We start from the raw sequence: 20,822 nt of genomic DNA, 5'->3' as shown, positions 1-20,822 counted from the left end.
AAAGCAATAGTACATCTGTACTACCTGGGCCTTTTACTATCGCTATGGGTCACAAGGAAAGTCACGCCTTCTGGATCTTGCTGCATGCGGCACTGTGAATCCTATGGGGACTGCAGCAGATAGCTCCTTACATATGGGTTTGTTTGTAGGTGCCGTAAAACCTCAGAAAACTTCATTTTTTTCTAAAGTTTTATTGCAAAATGGCTTCGATACATCCAGCCTGGTGTAAAACATACTTCCTTACAATGCTGCCTATATATTGTACATACACATTCTCTGTTATCTTTTCTTGTTGTGGTGATGCTGTTTTTGCAGATAATTTGTACAGAACACATTTTCCAATAAATGACGTGGAACAGTGAAAGTAAATACTGAAGCTGCACAATAAAAAGACCTTGCAAATTATAGAGATAGAGATCAGCCAATAACAGGGTTGTTCTAGATGTGATTTCTGACTCATTGCTCGGTGTGCGGGCTTGTGTGCCTAGGGTACCTTGTCCTTTAGGCTGTGCTGACACCCAGAACCTATCAAGAATTCCACTACTTCCATCTTGCCATGTTCGGCTGCCAGGTGAAACGCCGTCCGGCCGAGCTATAAGAGAAGAAGAAAACCAGTCATTTTACACTGCTGCAGGTTTGCTATCACAACCACAAGATGGATCTCCTGCTGCCCTGTACCAGGGGTGCCCACTGCTGAGATGTAGGTCATTAGTGTCAATATAACATTTTCATAGTTCAACGTACACACATGATCTGCTGGCTCAAACAATAATGGATACTCAGAACAAATGATAAATTGTGCCCATGCAGTCTATGAATTCACTTGTAACTAGTGACATCACTGAGGAACGCTGCATGCAGTCATTGTGTGGGCTTAGCCAGTATTCATGACAATGTTATCTTTAAAAGTTTGCTGGTGCTAGTGACACTGATGATGTATTAGGTGCTTGCATGCTGTCACTATGTCCTTGTGATTTGATAGACTGCATTTTTATCAGCAAAATGTTTGCATGCAGTGTCAGGTGCCATGTACACATGAATCCAATACTAAAAATAAACACTATATATGACCTGTATACAGAAAGCCAAACTGTATTTAAAATCAATTGAGTGCTGTACTTTCCACTATAGGAAGGAAGAGTATATCATATATATGTATTTTTATGTGAAATAAATATCATACTGTTTCACACTATGAACGTGCTTTCCTTATGTCTTATATGATGTGTTCATGAGGAACAGCATGACACTAATGGATTCAAAGTGTTGAAAACCATGTATATATATTGAAGGATTCAGGACTGGGCTCATATTTTGACCTTCTCAATTGGACTACAGTGGAATCAGTACATTGGAAGAAAAACGATTCTAAAACACGTGACTATATGACAGACATTTGTTGAATTATTCTTATTTAGAAATTTTCTCTCTCCCCCAACTAAAATTTGGGATTCGTTTGTACCTTTGGAGGTAGAGCGCTTGGACCTATATATTCATATGTTATGTCCTATTGGGGTTACCTGGGGACTAGAGTAGAAACCTCCCTGCGTATCGTGCAGTCCCCCCTCCCCCGGTTTATGATTTATCCAGTAAAATAACTTCTCCTATTTTAATCACCCAATCGACACAGAAACATCACTGTCACCAACGCGGTTTATAATGTGTATTTCCATATAAACAAAGTTTTACAAGAGAAAGAGTTGTCTGCCACTGTTGAACTAGTTAAAAAACAATGTTAAAGTCATTTTTGCTTAAAATTTTTTAATTCATAGAAAGCCATAACTTACAATGTTGACCTGCCATATAAAATCTCCTATTTCCCCTACTCCATATTTAGCAAGCAGCCCATTTGCCATTAACCCCTTCTATTGGCCTTGCTCTGTGAACCCTGGTGTTTTGGAGTAAGTAAATCTAGGTTCTCTGGCAAACCGAGGCACACCAAAGATGACACTGCACAGCTCGCACACATAGCAATTCCATATAAATGAAAATAAACTGAAAAATGTTTTATTGGTAACACTGATTAACTAATATGAAACTACATTCCAAAGAAATAAAATGCAAAAAAAAAAAAAAACATACAACGGGTGAGGCTTTTCTGATGATGAAAAGAAGAAAAAACACCAATCTCCACATTTTTCTTGGGAATGAAAAACACGAGGCCTGAGGTGAACGCTGTTGTGGCATAGGATGCAAGTTGACGATGTTTTCAGTCTGTGGATGTGTCCCGATGGTTACCGCTGGGGAGATGTATCAAACCGTGGGGAGAGATAAAACGGAGAGAAATAAAGTACCAACCAATCAGCTTCTAAATGTCATTTTACAGGCTGGGTTTGAAAAAAAGACAGCTAGAAGCTAATTGGTTGGTACTTTATCTCTCTACACTTAGGATCTCATTCAGACCCGGTCGCAAGCACCGATGTGCTCGCAACCGGGTCGATGGGTAGCCCTGCGCACGCGCAGCGGCCGCACTGCGCGTGCACAAGAAACTCTCACTCCGGAGCTCGCTACAAAAGGGGCAGCTGTCGCCTACCGTTTTGTGGGCTGCCGCACTGACATCATCAGTGATGTCGGTGGGGAGCTTCCTGCTCCATCAGAGCAGAAAGCTCCCTGGGGCTTGCGGTTGCCGAGACCCAAAATTAGGATCTCGTCGCAAGCCCCGATGGTCACGATGGTGATCACCATCGCGACCATCAACCTGGTCGGTCGTTAAGCTGTGGGTGGTAACCCACAGCTTAACTAAAGACCAGGAGGCCGCACTTCAAAAATGAAGCGGCCGCCCTCATTCAGAGAGAGCGATCGCTTCTTGCGACCGCCTCTGAATGAGGGCCTTAATCTCTTTGAAGCTTTGATACATATGGATGCAGAGTAAAGCAATTTTAGTAGTCGTTCCTGGGAGGTAACGGGGTGGCTAGCCAGATGCGGCCGTGTCGCAGCCAGCAACTGCAGCTTTTTCTGTAGTTGCACAGATTTTGGCGGCCAAGTTCAGACAGATATTCTGTGCCTCCATAGGGCTGGTGCAATGTTCGATGGTGCGTCCAGTGGTGCAGATGCTGCAATTCCTATACGCAAATTGGTGGATTAGCGCCGCAGTCGGTGGGCGTTTCTGTACCAACTACATCAGCTGTGCCATTATCATAAAGGCGCAGTCGCGCTATGGAAAAAGTCGCAGTCACAGTAGTATTAGCGCCCACCTCTGAATCAGGCTCACTGTGCGCTGGTCTCTTATCTCTGGTAGAGAAGGAAAACATGCCACTGTTTTAGGTCACCTGATATTCCAGCTTCGATGTACAAACCTGTAGTATAATACAGTGTGTGCTCCCACACCCACCACTAACTAAACACTGTTTACTAGACACAGTCGCTCCCTACCTTCTCTGAGGCACGCTGTGTTTGACCTACAAATATGTTGCAGCGATATGGAGGTTTTTATGCAACGTTGCAGAGACACAGGGCCTGACACAGGACGGAATTGTACAGCTGCACTAAAGCAGCTTTGCAATTCCATCCTTGTAATTATGGTAATGCAGCAGGAGGCGTCACGCCTCCTGCGTGCATTACTTATCCGAGCTGCGTCCAAGGACGCAGCATCGCATAATCTGCGATATCATCGGCCGGCTAAGTGACCCATGGGGTCACGCAAGCCAGCTGTCGCAAATACTAAAATCTCCATTAACCGATGGAGATTCTGGCCTCTTCCCTCCCCCCAACAGCGGCCGTCGCAGATCCAACCCACAAACGGCAGAAGACTGTCAATCACTGACAGTCTGCTGGCGCTCTGCATGCGATCACGCAGGACTTGTACTGCACATGCGCAGTATGGGTCTGGCGCCTGCACAGATTCCTGACCATCGGGAATCTGCATTCAGCAGTGCACGCTAAAGCCCAAAGATAGTACTTTCCTTATGGCTAATACTATAGCACTGGTCAGGTAGCTCTAAGCTGTGAGTAATCACTAAGGGCACTGCTTTAAGGGGATCTCCTGTAGGCCCTCTAATTTTGCCTGTTACTGCAGTCCCATAATGAGAGGTAAAGCCAAGCTTTTCATCACTAGGCAGTGCCATCTTCAGATGGTATTACTCTATACCTGGCAATGGGGGATCTATGAAGCCAGAAAGGCTTCACTTGATCCCCGCTGGGTGAAACTACTGTGTGCATGTGGGGCCAGTGTGCATTTTACAGTCAGTGAAGGACTAAAAATCCTTGCAGAGGTGGTGGGTTTTAGCAGTGTCTTCAAAAGGAGCCCCAGATTGGTAAATTGCGACATAAATAAAATTGTATATCTACGATAAGTGGCGTTATAGATTATAGATAGAATCAAACCATTTTAAATATAGCTCTTAGGGCCGTATTCAATTCGGAGCGAAAACAAAAAAAAGTAGTTTTCGCCCTTTTTTGGAGATAATTTCGCCTACAAATGTATCTCCGTATTCAATTCCAGTCCGTTTTCGCCTTAGCAAAAAGTCAATGCACTGAAATAGGCAAAGCTTTATCTCCACTGAATGGCAGGAGGAAAAAAGTGCAAAATCTATATTTTTGGGGTGCAGATGTTGGGGAAACCACCCAGAACCCTTGGTACACCCCCCCCCCCAAAGGACAATTCACCCAAAAAAAGGGAAAAAAAATACAGAAACACCCCAAAAAATGAAATATGGGGCAAAAATGAAAAAAGTGGGGGGACAACTTCAAAAATGAGCGAAATAAGCTTCTGGGGGCGCTGTAAGAAGGGGCCAAGTGTTTTTGGGATTGCAGGTGCTTGTATGACGAAGGAATTTCACTTTTTGGAAAACTTCACTTTACAGACATTAAAATATGCTAGTACCCATTTTGAAGCACTCCAAATTTGATGTAACTATTATTTGCTCCAAAAAACACTGCTTTATGCCATTCTACACCACTTTTACCAAGACGCTAATAGCAAGCAATTACCACCACTTAAGTACCCAAACTAGTTCAATTAGGGCTAATACTAAACTACCATAATGATTTCCGAAGTCAGCCCATCTTTTTATGGGGTACAGAGTGATTCCCCCAATTCAACCTGCAATTTACGCCTGTTTTACATTCACCGGGTCCCGTTTTCGCCTGTTTGGGAATTGAATACGGAGTAAAATCGGGAGCGCGCACAAAAAGTTTTCGCCTCCAAAACAGGCGAAGGCGGTGAAAAGTCGGGTAGGCAGAACTCTTTTGCCGATGCAAAACTAATTGAATACGGGCCTTAGTCAGAGAACTAAAAACTAAAGGAAGAATGTGATGCATTTTTACCACTGCACCATCCATATACAGGGCGGACTGTCTCTCTCGGAGTCATATGGGTATATTTACTAAAGTGCAGGTTTTTAGAAGTGGATCTGTTGCCCATGGTGTATGGGCATGAGCAGGGGTGGTTTGAAAAACTTATACTATAACTTTGTGTACTTAATGGCAGTTTAAGATCCACAGGTGGACCCTTGCCCTTCATTAACCAGTGGGGTCACCCAATTCTGAACGAGGTTAGGTGAATTAACTACTATAATTAGTACTATTTTAATACCTGCAACTTTTTTGGAATATATGATATGGACCATGAATGCCGGAAGCTGCACCTACGGTTCATCTGGTTTGTTAAAACCAACACTGATGATAAAACAGCTCTTATGATCTAAATGGCTATTCTGAGACGCGATCAAGCTGACATCCTGTAATAATGAAACATTGCTATTTTCTCAGTTGACATTTCTAAACACTCATTTACATTGTTCCTGACACACATTCCACTGTGAATGGATAACTTTCTATTTGTCTAGTTGACTGACAGAGGACATGCACCTGCAGTCATTATTTTCACCTTAAACTTTTGCCTAGTTCAAGTTCGTAGAGTAAAATATTTACCTCCCAGAAGTGTTTCTATGTACTGAATTCCAAGCTAAGTAGTATCCTAGAGGTCACATAGAAATATCGGTTCCTTCCTGTTTGTTGATCAGTCAAACGAGGCATTTATCATACACATCACAAAAATCATAGGGCCTAATTCAGCAAGCACTGCTCAATGCCGATTTCCGATGGTCAGGAATCTGCGTATGCGCCATACCCCTACTGCGCATGTATATACACACACTCTGTATATATGTAATATATATACATATATATAGCCCCACCTAGCTTCTCTAAACCAAATAAAAAAAAATGATAATAATAATAATAATTATAATAATAAATATATATATATATATATATATATATATATATATAACACAAATTCAGCGCATGCCTTGTTTCATGTTACTAATAATAATAATATGTGACTCAATATTGTATATATCAAATTCTATTTAATTTCTCAATAATAAGATGGTTTATGTTACAATCTACTAAAATATACACTTATTGTAATTTTGACACCGTGCAGCCAGAGCGTGTTCCACCTATTCTGAAATCTGTCCGGTACTTGGACTGAACTATATTTCCTATATTTTTATAAATTTTATGTTTGTATTGTATTGTCTATGTATACCGGAATTAGGCTGCACGGTGTCAAAATTACAATAAGCGTATATTTTAGTAGACTGTAACATCAACAATTTTATTATTGAGAAATAAAATTTTCATTTGATATATACAATATTGAATAGAAAAGATAGTATAGACAGATCAGCGCAATAAAATATAGAGTGCAGCCACAATTAGTACAAAGGGTAAATATCCACACAATTACCACAAAGTGACATGAAAATATAGAAGTGTGTACCACGAGTCAGGCGCTCTCCATATACCATAGATATACACTGTGTGATAACACTTATAAAATTAGGGAGATAATCACCCTTAAGATGATCAGAATATGCACTATTGGTTTAGAATCAATGTTTATTCATCTGTACATCCAGTCACACTATAGGATAACTTCTTTCTTTATCCTAGAACCTGTTAAACATGACTCCCATTGTACTGCGCAAATGCACAGTTCCAGGAAGACATAAAACACAGAACATAGTGCAATAAACCTTTGGGTAACACAGATTTTTAATTATACAAGTTGCACTTACAAAGTTGAAAATGATACAGGCATAAAACGATATCCAGTATTGGCAAACAGCAGCAGTCTGAATGGAAACCCCGGAGGTTCACATGATGTTACACAGGACACTGGGCCTGATTCAGAGACGCTCGCAAAAAGCGAGCGCTCCCTCTGAATCAGGGCGGGTTTTTTTTAGTTGCGTCCTCCTGGTCGCTCGCATAGCTGTGGGTGACCACCCACAGCTATTACGAGCGGCCAGGATGATGGTCGCGATGATCAAGACCATCGGGCTTGCGACGAGACCCTTGTGGTAGGGTCTCGTGGCCGGAAGCTCTTTCACTGACATCACTGGTGATATCAGTGGGGCCGCCCACAAACGGCAGGCGTTCGCTCGGGAACGCCTCCATTTGTGAAGCCACCCCCCCGGCCACGCCTACAAAACGGGGCAAGCTGTTGATCAACATCGACAGCCGCCCCTATGTTCTGTGTTTTAGGTCTTCCTGGAACTGTGCATTTGCGCAGTAGAATGGGAGTCATGTTTTACAGGTTCTAGGATAAAGAAAGAAGTTATCCTATAGTGTGACTGGATGAACAGATGAATAAACATTGATTCTAAACCAATACAGCATATTCTGATCATCTTAAGGGTGATTATCTCCCTCATTTTATAAGTGTTATCACACAGTGTATCTCTATGGTATATGGAGAGCGCCTGACTCGTGGTACACACTTCTATATTTTCATATACAATATTGACTCACATATTATTATTAGTAATATGAAACAAGGCATGCGATGAATTCGTGTATATATATTTTCTTATTTTAAATGTCAGTGATTGACAGTCTGCTGCTGTTTTGGGACGGGAAGGGGGCAGCGTCAGCTTCTGTTTCCCAAAATGGAGGTGTGCTGCCGCTGTTGAGGGGAAGGAGTGGAATGGACAGGATCTCAGTCAAATGACGAAGATTTCCTGGCCTCTTTTGAGCATCTGCGATCGCTGGCTTGAGTGACCACACGGTCACTCAGCCGGCCGATGGACACGCAGATGATCCGATGCTGTGTCCAAGGACACAACTCGGATCAGTAATGCATGCAGGAGCCGTGACGCCTCCTGCCGCATTACAATATTACTGCTGCGATAGCACAACCATCTGAGGCTGAATCACCCCTACAACACGCTGCTCCAATGAAAGTAAAAAAGACTGCACAGACTAGACCTAAAAGGTGCTAAGGAAAAAAAAACAAAGCACATCTATATAAAAACTGCATTGTATTTTATATTTTGTGCCTAGCTTTTCCTACAGCTGAACCTAGGCACACAATATAAACCACAACACAATTTGTATAGATGTGTTTTGTTCTTCCTTAGCACCCTTTGAGTACCGGCAGTTTCCCCTCTGCTGCAATAATCTGGTTTCAAATTATGTTAAAGAAACTCTAGCATTATAGTTTTTACTTTTCTTTTTGTTCTTAAGAAGCAAAAACACATCATCCTTTACTGAGAAATGTATTGATTCGCTCTTAGTGTGAAGGTGCACTGTTTTCTATTAGGATTTTATAGATTTTTTAATATATCAAGAAACAAAAAAAAAAAAAAAAAAAAAAGATATAAATTTTTTAAAATTGTATTGAAGTGGAAAATTGTTTGTTTTTGGGAAGTCTTTTATTCAATCAGACTTTGTTCTGAAACAGTGTATGTGCTTCCAGTTTTGGTCCTACGGGGCATCTATATTGATGAAGTAGTCCAGTGACCTATGCGGTCCACCAGCATCCCACTGTGGATACCGAGCCACAATTCAAAACATCTAACCCAGAGTGACTCTGAATTATTAAGTGTTGTTGGTTTTATACCATCACTGACTTAGGCCCTCATTCAGAGCCGCTCGCTATTTGCGGTCGTTCGTTCTAAAACAAGGGGTGGCTATTCAAATGAACCGTTCGCTAATTGCGGTCTGTTCACGCCTCTATGTCTGAACGAGCGAGCAAAACTTGCGGTTGTAATTTTGAAAAATACGCCCCCTTGCCGCTCGCACCATACGTCATGTCCGCTATTTATTAGATTAATCGAGTACATCTAACAGCGTGTGAACTGCTCGCTATTCTTGTGGCTGGTTTTTTCAACCGCTATTTTGTGAGCAGTTCGGAGTAAAAAAAAAACAAGTGACGTGGTCAATGACGCTGCTGTATTAATTATGCACTCCCTTAAAACGCCCGTTTTGACCTTTAAGCACGCCTGCGATCTAATTCCACACCCCCGTTTTCAAGCAACTTCCCCTGTTACCGCCCAGATACGCCTCCTTCTGTCACTCAAAATAGCAGGCATTCGCTATATAGCGAACAAACGATTTTCGGCCGCACTGACTGGTTTGCGCATGCGTATTAAAATCCGTAGGCATGCGCAGATGAGCGAACATTGGTCAGAACGAACGAGCGGCCGCTTACGAGCGGCTCTGAATCAGGGCCTTAATTCCAAAAGACTTGTAAGAACACAGTGGTACAATGGTTCACATTACTGCCGCACAGTATACATACATACTGTACATACATACTGTACATACATACATACACACACTGCTGGAGCTTATTACAAGCAGCACAGACCACCATTACTGGTCTAATCCACTTACATTAAGTCATTTATCCTGTGCCATCATCTAGGGAGCTGGCTTTAAAACCTATTCAGTAAGACTACTACATATTCATACTCAATATTTAAGCATTAGGCAGCTGGTTTTCCACTGGTTAGTGTTGAATTCTGAACTGTTAATTAGCTGCTAAGTCGAAGTCTGACAATTGCTTAGAATGGCTACTTACTGTAGATTTGCAAAGTGTTTATTTATTCATAGACATCTAATCCATGTACAGCATTGCATCCATACCTGGTGGTATATAGCATCAAATATATGCACATGTAAGCCTCTCTCATTTACCTTGTCCACCTTATCTAGCTTGATGTTCTCCAGATCCTCCATAATAAACTCCATGACCTTGATGTGACCTCGCTGTGCCGCACAGTGGAGCAGGTTCAGCCCATTCTGGAAATACAATGTACGATATGAATCCTGGACACATCTGCTACAATAGCACAAAAATGTGTAACCAGGGTCTGATTGTCATGGCCACTCCATTTCCAAACTTCCAACTCCTCACACCCATAGTACTACAGAGTACAAGGTAATCTGATGCTCCAGAGGATAGGTGACCATACGAAAGCCAATCCCACAACAAGAGCCTTTATAAAGGTCACAAATCTTTCAGGTGAATTATCATAGCCTCTATATTTTACATTCCTAATGAAAAACAGTGATATCAGAACAGTCCAATCAAAAACAATAATGTATATACAGGAGTCTACTTACACATCACTTGTATAGTAAATGAGGTTTATTAATATAATCCGGTATAAAAAAACAGTAACATTTTATACAGCTATGTACCATTACAAACAATCTGCATAGATATTTGATAAATATCCTGTGACAGACATAGTAAGAATTTGTACACTGACACATTGAGGTCCATTTAAATAACAGTGTCATCCAAAAACAATATGGGATATGGTAAGAACTTACCTTTGTTATCTCTATTTCTACGAAGTCCATAGGGTTCCACAGGATACCTTGGGGTATAGGTGATGACGTCAGGCATCGGGCACCATAGAGTTAAGTTTTCAGCCTCCCAGGATGCACTAGGGTCCCCCTCCTATACCCCGCCCCCGAGCCAAGGCATCTCAGTTACGTAACAAGCCATAGGCCGGAGGAGGAGAAGGAAGAGAGAGAAAAAAGATCTGGACACACACAAGAATCACATTCTCACCAGAGGGAGACAAAAAAACCGGTGACCAGAGCAAAGCCCATCTGCAGCACAGGTGCGACAGGGCGGGAGTTCTGTGGAGCCCTATGGAGTTCGTAGAAATAGAGATAACAAAGGTAAGTTCTTACCATATCTCATATTTTATACTTCAGGGTCCATAGGGTATCCACAGGATACCTTGGGGATGTCCCAAAGCAGTATCCTTCAAGGGTCGGGACGCTCTTGTGCTGAAAGGAGAATCCGCCGCCTGAAGGAAGCATCCTAAGAGGCAAAGGTGTCAAACACGTAATACCATACAAAGGTATGGACAGAGGACCACGTGGCAGCCTTGCAGATCTGGACTGCAGAGGCACCACGTCGAGCTGCCCACGAAGGACCCACAGACCTAGTGGAATGAGCCCTCACAGAGGATGGAACCGGCAGGCCTTCATGAAGACAAGCTTCAGAAATTGCCATACGGATCCAACCTGCCAAAGTTTGCTTTGAAGCAGGCCAACCCTTTTTACGGAAGCCATAGAGGACGAACAAGGCGTCCGACTTCCTAAACGAAGAAGTGCGGTCAACATAAATCCTTAAGGCCCACACAACGTCCAAAGTGGCCTCACCCACTGAAAGGTCAGGTGAGTTAAAAGCCGGCACAACGATTTCCTCGTTGATATGAAAACGGGAAACAATCTTGGGAAGAAAATCAGGACGAGTGCGCAGCACCGCCCTGTTCCCATGAAAAATCAAGAAAGGGGGTCTACAAGAGAGAGCCCCTAAATCAGAAACACGTCTGGCCGAAGCGATGGCCAGAAGGAAAATTGTTTTAGCTGTCAGCCATTTAAGATCCACTGAGCCCAGTGGTTCAAACGGCGGTCCCTGGAGAGCCCTCAGGACCACAGCCAAATTCCAAGGCGCCACCGGTGGAACAAATGGCGGCTGAATTCGAAGAACACCTTGCATAAAGGTGCGCACAGCAGGGATTGTAGCAATCCTACGATGGAACCAGACAGACAGGGCAGAAACCTGCACCTTCAAAGAAGCAAGGCGAAGCCCATGGTCTAGTCCCAACTGTAGGAAGGCTAGCACTCTAGACAGACGGAACTCCCGAAGTGCATAACCTCGACACCACTGGAAGAACGTATGCCACACACGATGGTATATTCTTGCAGAAGACGGTTTCCGAGCTCTTAGCATAGTTCGTACTAAAGAGCTGGAAAACCCCCTGGACCTTAACATGGCCGTCTCAACAGCCACGCTGTCAAAGACAGCCGAGTCAGGTCCGGGTGAAGACAAGGACCCTGTGACAGTTGGTCCGGTCGTAGCGGCAACCGCAGAGGAATGTCCACGGACAGACCCTGAAGGTCTGAGAACCAGTGCCGTCTGGGCCACGAGGGAGCTATCAACAGGAGCGTCCCACCTTCCTGTTTGAATTTCCGGATTACCCGTGGAAGAAGGGAAAACGGAGGAAAGAGATAAGCAAACCGGAACGTCCACTGGACGGACAAAGCATCCACCAGAGACGCCTTTTCGTCTCTTGTGCGAGACCCGTACACCGGCAACTTGTTGTTGTGCCGTGACGTCATGAGGTCGATCTCTGGAAGACCCCACCTGTCCACCAGAAGTTGAAAGACGTCCTGGTGCAGAGACCACTCCCCCGGATGAACGTCCTGGCGACTGAGAAAGTCGACCTCCCAGTTGAGGACTCCCGGGATGAATACTGCTGATATGGCCGGGAGATTGCGCTCCGCCCAGATCAGGATGCGGGAGTGCCGCCCGACTGCGGGTTCCTCCTTGCCGATTTATGTAGGCCACGGTGGTGGCGTTGTCTGACTGGACCTGCACGGGATGACCCTGGAGAACTCGATGGGCCTGCTGGAGAGCATTGAATACGGCGCGGAGTTCCAAGATGTTTATCGGAAGCAAACAAAAATGGCAGCTGCTCAATCAATCCAGCAGTACTAATCAGGTGCATGAAAGGGAGGGGTCACACTAAGTAGAAAAAGGAGGGGGATTTAACCCCCTATTGTACCTCAGCACACTGAATAATACCTGCAACAATATATGAAGACTATATGGTCATAGAAATTCAGAGATATTAGTTGCATGCATTTGCAAATACATGGGAGGCTGCTGGGCCACGTCACGACTTCTCTGTTACCAGCAGTCCCTAACACTAAAGGGTTCACGTCCGGGGCGCAGTGCACCCCAAAAAACGTCCAGCCCAGGACCCCCCCAGGGCATCACACGAAAATGGAAAAAGAGTGACAGTGCAGTGTAAAGTATAGCTGTGTGTGAGTAATCATTAAGTGTGGAATGAGAGGTTAAAATATATGTGAAAAAATACATGAATAATAAACAAACATAAAAGGTGATGTGAAAAGCAACTATGTGTATTAAGTGGTGATGCCCTGAGGAGGCCCAGCCAGACCAGTCCCGGGGGCCCTACGCCCAAACGCTCACCCCAAATGTAAAATATACCAATTATAAGGCCTCATGATAAAGGCACATATATAATTTTGTCAAATGTAAGGCCTCATGATAAAGGCACATACATAAATGCATCCAAATTGAGAGCCAGCTTACCTGGGAGTCACCCCTGGGAACTCCAACTAGCACTACTAGAACCAGCATGCCCTACTAATGCTGGCTCCTTCATGCAACTCATAACAAACAAACAAAAATGGCAGCTGCTCAATCAATCCAGCAGTACTAATCAGGTGCATGAAAGGGAGGGGTCACACTAAGTAGAAAAAGGAGGGGGATTTAACCCCCTATTGTACCTCAGCACACTGAATAATACCTGCAACAATATATGAAGACTATATGGTCATAGAAATTCAGAGATATTAGTTGCATGCATTTGCAAATACATGGGAGGCTGCTGGGCCACGTCACGGCTTCTCTGTTACCAGCAGTCCCTAACACTAAGGGGTTCACATCCGGGCGCAGTGCACCCCAAAAAATGTCCAGCCCAGGACCCCCCCAGGGCATCACACGAAAATGGAAAAAGAGTGACAGTGCAGTGTAAAGTATAGCTGTGTGTAAGTAATCATTAAGTGTGGAATGAGAGGTTAAAATATATGTGAAAAAATACATGAATAATAAACAAACATAAAAGGTGATGTGAAAAGCAACTATGTGTATTAAGTGGTGATGCCCTGCCCAGCCAGACCAGTCCCGGGGGCCCTACGCCCAAACGCTCACCCCAAATGTAAAATATACCAATTATAAGGCCTCATGATAAAGGCACATATATAATTTTGTCAAATGTAAGGCCTCATGATAAAGGCACATACATAAATGCATCCAAATTGAGAGCCAGCTTACCTGGGAGTCACCCCTGGGAACTCCAACTAGCACTACTAGAACCAGCATGCCCTACTAATGCTGGCTCCTTCATGCAACTCATAACAAACAAACAAAAATGGCAGCTGCTCAATCAATCCAGCAGTACTAATCAGGTGCATGAAAGGGAGGGGTCACACTAAGTAGAAAAAGGAGGGGGAGAGGTACAATAGGGGGTTAAATCCCCCTCCTTTTTCTACTTTCTGTTTATCGGAAGCTCCTTTTCCGCCTGAGTCCATCTGCCCTGGAACAAGTGTGGACCCGTGACCGCTCCCCAGCCCCAAAGACTGGCGTCCGTTGTCAATAGGACCCAGTTCGCCACCCAAAACGGACGACCCTTGTTGAGATGGGTCGTCTGCAACCACCAGGCAAGGGACAGGCGAACCGCCAGAGGGAGCACCATCGTCTGGGATTTGAGACTCTGAGGCAGTCCATTCCATTTGGACAGGATCAATTCCTGCAGAGGTCTGGAGTGAAACTGGGCATATTCCACCATGTCGAATACGGACACCATGGAGCCCAGTAAACTCATTGCCGAGTGAAGAGACACACGGCGACTCTGCAGACAACTGCGCACCCTCAACTGCAAGGCAGAGATCTTTTCCCCCGTCACAAAGATCCTCTGCTGACTGGAGTCCAACAAGGCTCCGAGGTGCAGAATCCTCTGAGACGGGATCAGGGTGGACTTTTGCCAGTTTATCAACCAGCCGTGCCGTTGCAGTACTGCAATCGTCAGATCCAAATGGTGTAGAAGGAGCTCCGGAGATCCTGCTACCAACAGAAGGTCGTCTAGGTACGGCAACATGCGGACTCCCTGCAGCCGCAGGGAAGCCGCCATGACCGCCATAATCTTGGTGAACACACGTGGTGCTGTCGCCAGGCCAAAAGGTAACGGCCGGAACTGGAAGTGATCGTTGCGGATTGCAAACCTGAGGAACTGTTGATGGCGCGAAGGAATAGGGACATGCAGGTAAGCGTCCTGTATGTCCAATGACACCATGTAATCCCCAGGTTCCAGCGCCAGAATGATGGACCGTAGGGTCTCCATCCGAAACCTCAGCACCCGCAAGGACTTGTTGAGTGCTTTGAGGTTGAGGATCGGACGGTCATACCCATTGGGTTTCCGCACCAATAACAGATTTGAATAGAACCCCAGGCCCCTCTGGGAGAAAGGAACAGGCACTATAACTCCAGCCTGGAGCATAGTGTGCAAAAACTTCCACAGTTCCGTGGCATTGTTCCAGTCTGATGGAAGACCCGTGGTGAAGAATCGGGATGGGGGTCTGTGCCGAAAGGAGAGGGCATACCCGTGAGAAACCACCTCGTGAACCCAACTGTCTGTCGTGGTTACCGACCAACACTGGGCGAACCGTAGCAGGCGGCCTCCCACTTTGGGATCCCCCAAAGGGAGGCCCGGACCATCAGGCCGCAGGATTGTCACTGGACTTAGGGGCCGGATGTCTGGTACTCCAGGCCTGCTTCTGGGGCTTGGCCGATTTCTTCGGGCCAGCCTGTCGGGGAAAGGACTGTGCTTTAGGCCTACCCTGGGCCCTGTAAGGCCGAAAGGGCGACGTACCTAAACTGGAAGGAACTGCAGCAGACGGGAGACATGCCGATTTGGCTGCCGCCAGCGTGGCTACAATTTTGTCCAGATCCGGACCAAATAGGACTTCTCCATTAAAAGGCAAAGCTTCCAAGCCCTTTCTGGAATCAGCGTCCGCCTTCCAAGATCGCAACCATATGGTGCGACGAGCCGCCACAGCTGCCGAAGAAATCCGAGAAGTCAGGGTACTGATATCTAAAGCTGCTTCATTAATGTAAGTGGCCGAATCCCGGAGATTGCCTATCAACTCGGTCTGTTCAGCCGAACAGTCGGAATCCAAAGACGCCTCCGAACTATCAGCCCAGCACTCCATAGCTCTGGCTACCCAACAAATGGCCATAGCTGGCGTGGCTGCCCCCCCCCGCGAGGGAATAAACGGACTTTAGGCAGATTTCCACTTACGGTCCGTGGCATCCTTTAAGGAGGACATGGAGGGCATGGGCAACGTGGCACTTCGGACCAGGCGTGTCACATGGGAATCCACCTGTGGCGGGGATTCCCACTTAGCAAAATAATTGTCCGCAAATGGATAAGCCACTGTTAAACGTCTTTGAGGCTGATACCGTTTGCCAGGATGTTTCCACGCCTCCTCTAAGTGGTCCACTAATTGACCCGAAGGAGGAAACACTGTGGCGTCACCCTTAACATCTTTGAAAAAGGCATATTTGGATTTTGATACCAGAGGTTCATCATCCTCAATAAGTAAAGCTGTGCGGACTGCACGAATAAGGCCAGGTATATAAACCTTAGATTTAGCGTCCGACTCTTTAGTACGGAGAGGTTCCTGGTCCGAAAGATCCAGAATCTCCCCATCATCGGTCGTCCCCTCGTCATCCTCATAAGGAGTGGACAGAGACGCCACCGGCCGCTTATGAGGCCGCAACGCAGACTCCCCTTGTAACACGTCTGACAAATGCTGCACAGAACTTGTCAGAGAATTAACCCACGCAGGCTCCTGAGAGACCTGAGGAGGGGAAATAGGGAGACTATGGGGTACCATCAGTTGTCTTGGGAACCCCTGCATGGTTGACGACACCACTGACTGCTGGGACAATCCCATCTGAGGGAACGCAGGTTGCGGAGCTAACTGGCCCACTGGGGTTGTAAGCGCTTTAGCGAAACAAGCCCAGGGCGGTTCCTGAACCGGAGCCGTGACAGTAATTGGCCGCGTCAATAAAAAACACTGCCGACATAGCCCCTCCGCGCTACCCTCCCCCTCCGCTATAGGTACCGTACACAGAAGCTGGAGAGGAAAATCATTCTCAGACATGATGGCAAGTATGTGACCCCTCTCACTGATACGCGTTAGTATAGTGGGAGAACTGCCCTGCAATCACCACACCGCAAGGGCTTTAGCAGAAGAAGAGCAGAGACAGTGAAAAGGCTGACAGTAGAAAGTGAAAGTACAGGCAGCAGACGCTAGCAGCAGTCACATACGATGCAAAGAAATTAATCCCTGCACTATCAGCGCTGACCCTCAACTACGCAGACACAGGGTCTGGTAGGACACAGCGCTGCATACACAGACCTGTTCCAATGGAGGAGAGGTATGCCGGGGGACCCAGACCACGATGCCACCGATCAGCAGCTTCCAGCAGCGTTTACCATACTTCCATAAAGATGGCCACCGAGGAGCAGAGAGGAGGCCGGCCTGGGGGAGGAGCGTTGCCACAGGGCCGATCGGCAGGTGCAGAGAGGGCTGTGTGCAGCGGGGGAGGCGCCGGCTGTGTACAGGGAAGGCGCGCTCCTCTGGCATGCAATTAACCCCTGGGACGCCGCAGCGCTACCGCTCAGCTGCGGTCCGCTGTCCCAGGGGGGTAGTGGAAGCGCAAGTCCGTAACCTGGCTCCACGCTGCAGCCAGTCCCCTGGGAGCGCCCTGCCTGGGACTCCGGACCATGTTTCAGCGGGGACCCACCGCGGGACCCCGCTGCTTACCTGCTGTCCCCCTTAAATCCGGCCATGGTCCCAAACATCTGGGGTCACTGCTAGCTGTGACCCCAGATGCCAACCAGCATCCCCGGATCAGTACCGGCGTTCTGGTACCGGCGGGGGTGTAGGGAAGACAGCATGGACGTCAAGAATGACTGTCCATGCTGTACCTCCAGATGTGCAGCCACAGCTGCCTTGTAGAAAACTTCAGGGGCTATCCTTAGCCCCCCTCTAAACAGGTGCATCCGACTCCGAGCTGGGCACCAACGAAACTGAGATGCCTTGGCTCGGGGGCGGGGTATAGGAGGGAGACCCTAGTGCATCCTGGGAGGCTGAAAACTTAACTCTATGGTGCCCGATGCCTGACGTTATCACCTATACCCCAAGGTATCCTGTGGATACCCTATGGACCCTGAAGTAGAAATAATGAGTTTTTGCCATACCCCATTCTGCCAACTCTTCTCATTGGATAGTGCAACTTTTGTGATCCAAAGTTGACCCACAATTCTACAAGTTTACCTGCTAGAATAGGCGAGTATGGCACAGAACTATGTTGTCCCAAATCAACAGTAGCGCTACAGTTCTGCACTGTGATACAAGAACCTTATTGTATACTTTATTTTTGGGAAGGGGAGGAGTCATGTGTCTGGACCCTTAGAAAAATGTCTTTGAGTGACAGCTAAGCTTTGCACCCCCAGAGGAAGCAAGACAACAGCGTGAATCACCATGATGTGACTGGTTTGTGCTATTGACCAACCCATTCAAGGGGATTTTGGGTTCTACTGCCTAGGTATGCTATAGTACATGTATGATGTCTGTCATCTGCAACTAACCCTCATAGTTGTAGTTACGCTTCTGTGAAAGTCACATTCCCGATAGGATGAAGATCCATTTGATAACCTGAACTACAAATTTATATTTATTATTTACTATAATGGAATATTCTCCACTACTTAAATGTGTTGAATAGGGCATTCGCTAGTTACAAATCAGTAAAGGTGCCCACACACATAGCGACATTTTACACGATTTGGCCGATTTCGACAAATCGTGAAGACGAATCGACAAATCGTGAGTTTATACTCACGAGCACGATGCCGATGCGTGTCCCCGCTCGTCGTATATCGCATCTTCTGATCTGCCGTGCTGTAGGGCAGATTAGCCAATCTGGGATACAATGCATTGGCTGCAAGATAGATCTTTAGTCAGATTGGACATTTTTAACTCCAAATCGTGATCACGACGGCAAGGGAGCTCCCGTAAAGTTCATGAGGAAATTGGCCATAAAATCGTATCGTGAGGACATCGGTATGTGTGTGGGCACCTTAACTGTGTTTTAAGATATAACTTTGGAGAATGCAACACCATTACATTTTATAAATACCCCATTTTGGCTTCCTCAAATGTCATTATCTCATCCCTCCTCTACTTGTCACCTGGTAGTAACGTAAAATTAAATTGCTGATTTTTCCTTTACACATAGGAAACATATTAAATATAAAACCTCACCTTGTTCTGGCAGCTGATTTTGGCTCCAGCATTGACAAGCATCTGCAGAATCCTAAGGTGGCCAAACCACGATCCCAGCAACAGAGCATTCATTCCAAACTGGAGGCAAAAATCACAATGAGCAAATCAAACATCGAATGTTATAGATTAGTGTTTTCAAAGTTTCCATATATCTGTGGAAAAAGGAGTGACAGTAGCTACTGCAAATCAGGTGGCTGGGAGCAATAAGCAAATGAGAAAAACAAGGACCTTTAAGAGGCCCCGAAGAGTCCCTACGGTTTGGAAATCATGCCTCTGTGTACCTTTTTGGTATCAAACAATTAAGCAAGGGAAGACAGAGCCTGGTTGGGTGAGGATATCTTGTGGGTTTGTTGGATATTTTATATATATATATATATATATATATATATATATATGTATATACACACACACACATACACTCATATATACACAAACACACACACACTATATATATATATATATATATATATATATATATATATATGTATACATACACACACACACATACATATACACGGTCACCAAATAATGCTGGCATGAGAGCTGCAGTAACATTAGTTCACTATTACCAGTGATCTATTTTCAGTGAGCAAAAGGTAAAGGGGGCATAGTGTGTCCTATGCCCTAATATGGCCAGAGCCTCATGGAGGCTGAGTTTTCTCAGCAAATCCTATGTGGAAGCTGCATTCATGTGCCTGGTCATGGGTCTCCATGGCAACCTCAATACAGGAAAACTGACCATGAGCCATTTCATTAAGTCCCAGACAACATCGGAGCTGCAGGTTTGCCAGGATCTCCCCGTCTGTACTATAATGAGCGTATTGTCGAGTTGTCTTTGGACAGTCCATTGTCTCTAGTTCAGCTCTGAGATCTCGGAAAGAACACTTGCACTACTCATTATTACACAATGAACACATGAGTAAACGACAAGACCTCTTTAAGAGCTGTCATAGTTTAACATAAAAGTAGAACATACTGTTTGCTTACAACATGCATTTTAGCAATGCAATTAGGTACAGAGTGAAGCTAGCCAAAATCAATGATTAATTACATTTGTTTAATGTTATTATCTATTGCATATGTTGCACTGAATAGGGAAAGTTAAACATTCTTACATAAAAAGTAACTGCTAATCTTTTAACACAATAAAAGGTCCCCTGACAGACCAGACACTTACATTGTCCTCCTCATCCACAGGCACATCATGTTCCAACAGCAGCTTCACTGCCTGCTCTTGTCCAGCCCCTGCTGCCCAGTGTAGGGCTGTCCTGTCTACCTGAAACACAAGTAAAGGGCACAGGGGGTGACCGTGATCCAGTGTCTGTATGTATCAGCCTGGGGCAGAAAGGCAACAGCTATCAACAGTTGAGAGAACTGACATCGTCCTGACATAGCTGCCTCTATCTGGCTGTATGTTTCTATATTTATGATCTTCTGATGTGCACGTTAGTTCTACCTCGCCATTCCTACATGTACTTTGCTTTTAGGACTATTGAACATTAAACAGATGAAATTCCCTTTCACATACAGGACATGGCATTGTACTTAATGGATCGGCATAAATTCCATGGCTGACAAGCTTACATTATGTTTCTTTAGGTGTGTTCCTATAGTATATC

General features: G+C 45.4%; 1 protein-coding gene across 3 annotated transcripts in view; it reads right to left on the bottom strand.

Annotated features, from left to right (window-relative positions):
* The window catches only part of ANKDD1A (ankyrin repeat and death domain containing 1A), a 52,703-nt gene that overhangs the window by 20,775 nt on the left and 11,106 nt on the right, over positions 1-20,822 (bottom strand). For 2 of the 3 annotated variants that reach the window (XM_088452720.1, XM_088452721.1), the window contains 4 exons: positions 20,381-20,479; positions 19,183-19,281; positions 9,928-10,032; positions 494-592 (listed from right to left, as the gene is read on the bottom strand). In XM_088452720.1, coding sequence (XP_088308846.1) covers positions 494-592; positions 9,928-10,032; positions 19,183-19,281; positions 20,381-20,479 — 402 coding nt within the window. The remainder of the gene's footprint in view (positions 1-493; positions 593-9,927; positions 10,033-19,182; positions 19,282-20,380; positions 20,480-20,822) is intronic. The other variant, XM_088452722.1, reaches the window with a different exon arrangement.

This window comes from Taudactylus pleione, unplaced genomic scaffold (genome assembly GCF_031769625.1).
Source record: "Taudactylus pleione unplaced genomic scaffold, aTauple2 ptg000556l, whole genome shotgun sequence".
In the NCBI taxonomy this organism is placed as follows: Eukaryota; Metazoa; Chordata; class Amphibia; order Anura; family Myobatrachidae; genus Taudactylus; species Taudactylus pleione.
The sequence above is the reverse complement of the archived record's forward strand: the minus strand, read 5'-3'. Positions and strand labels throughout refer to the sequence as shown.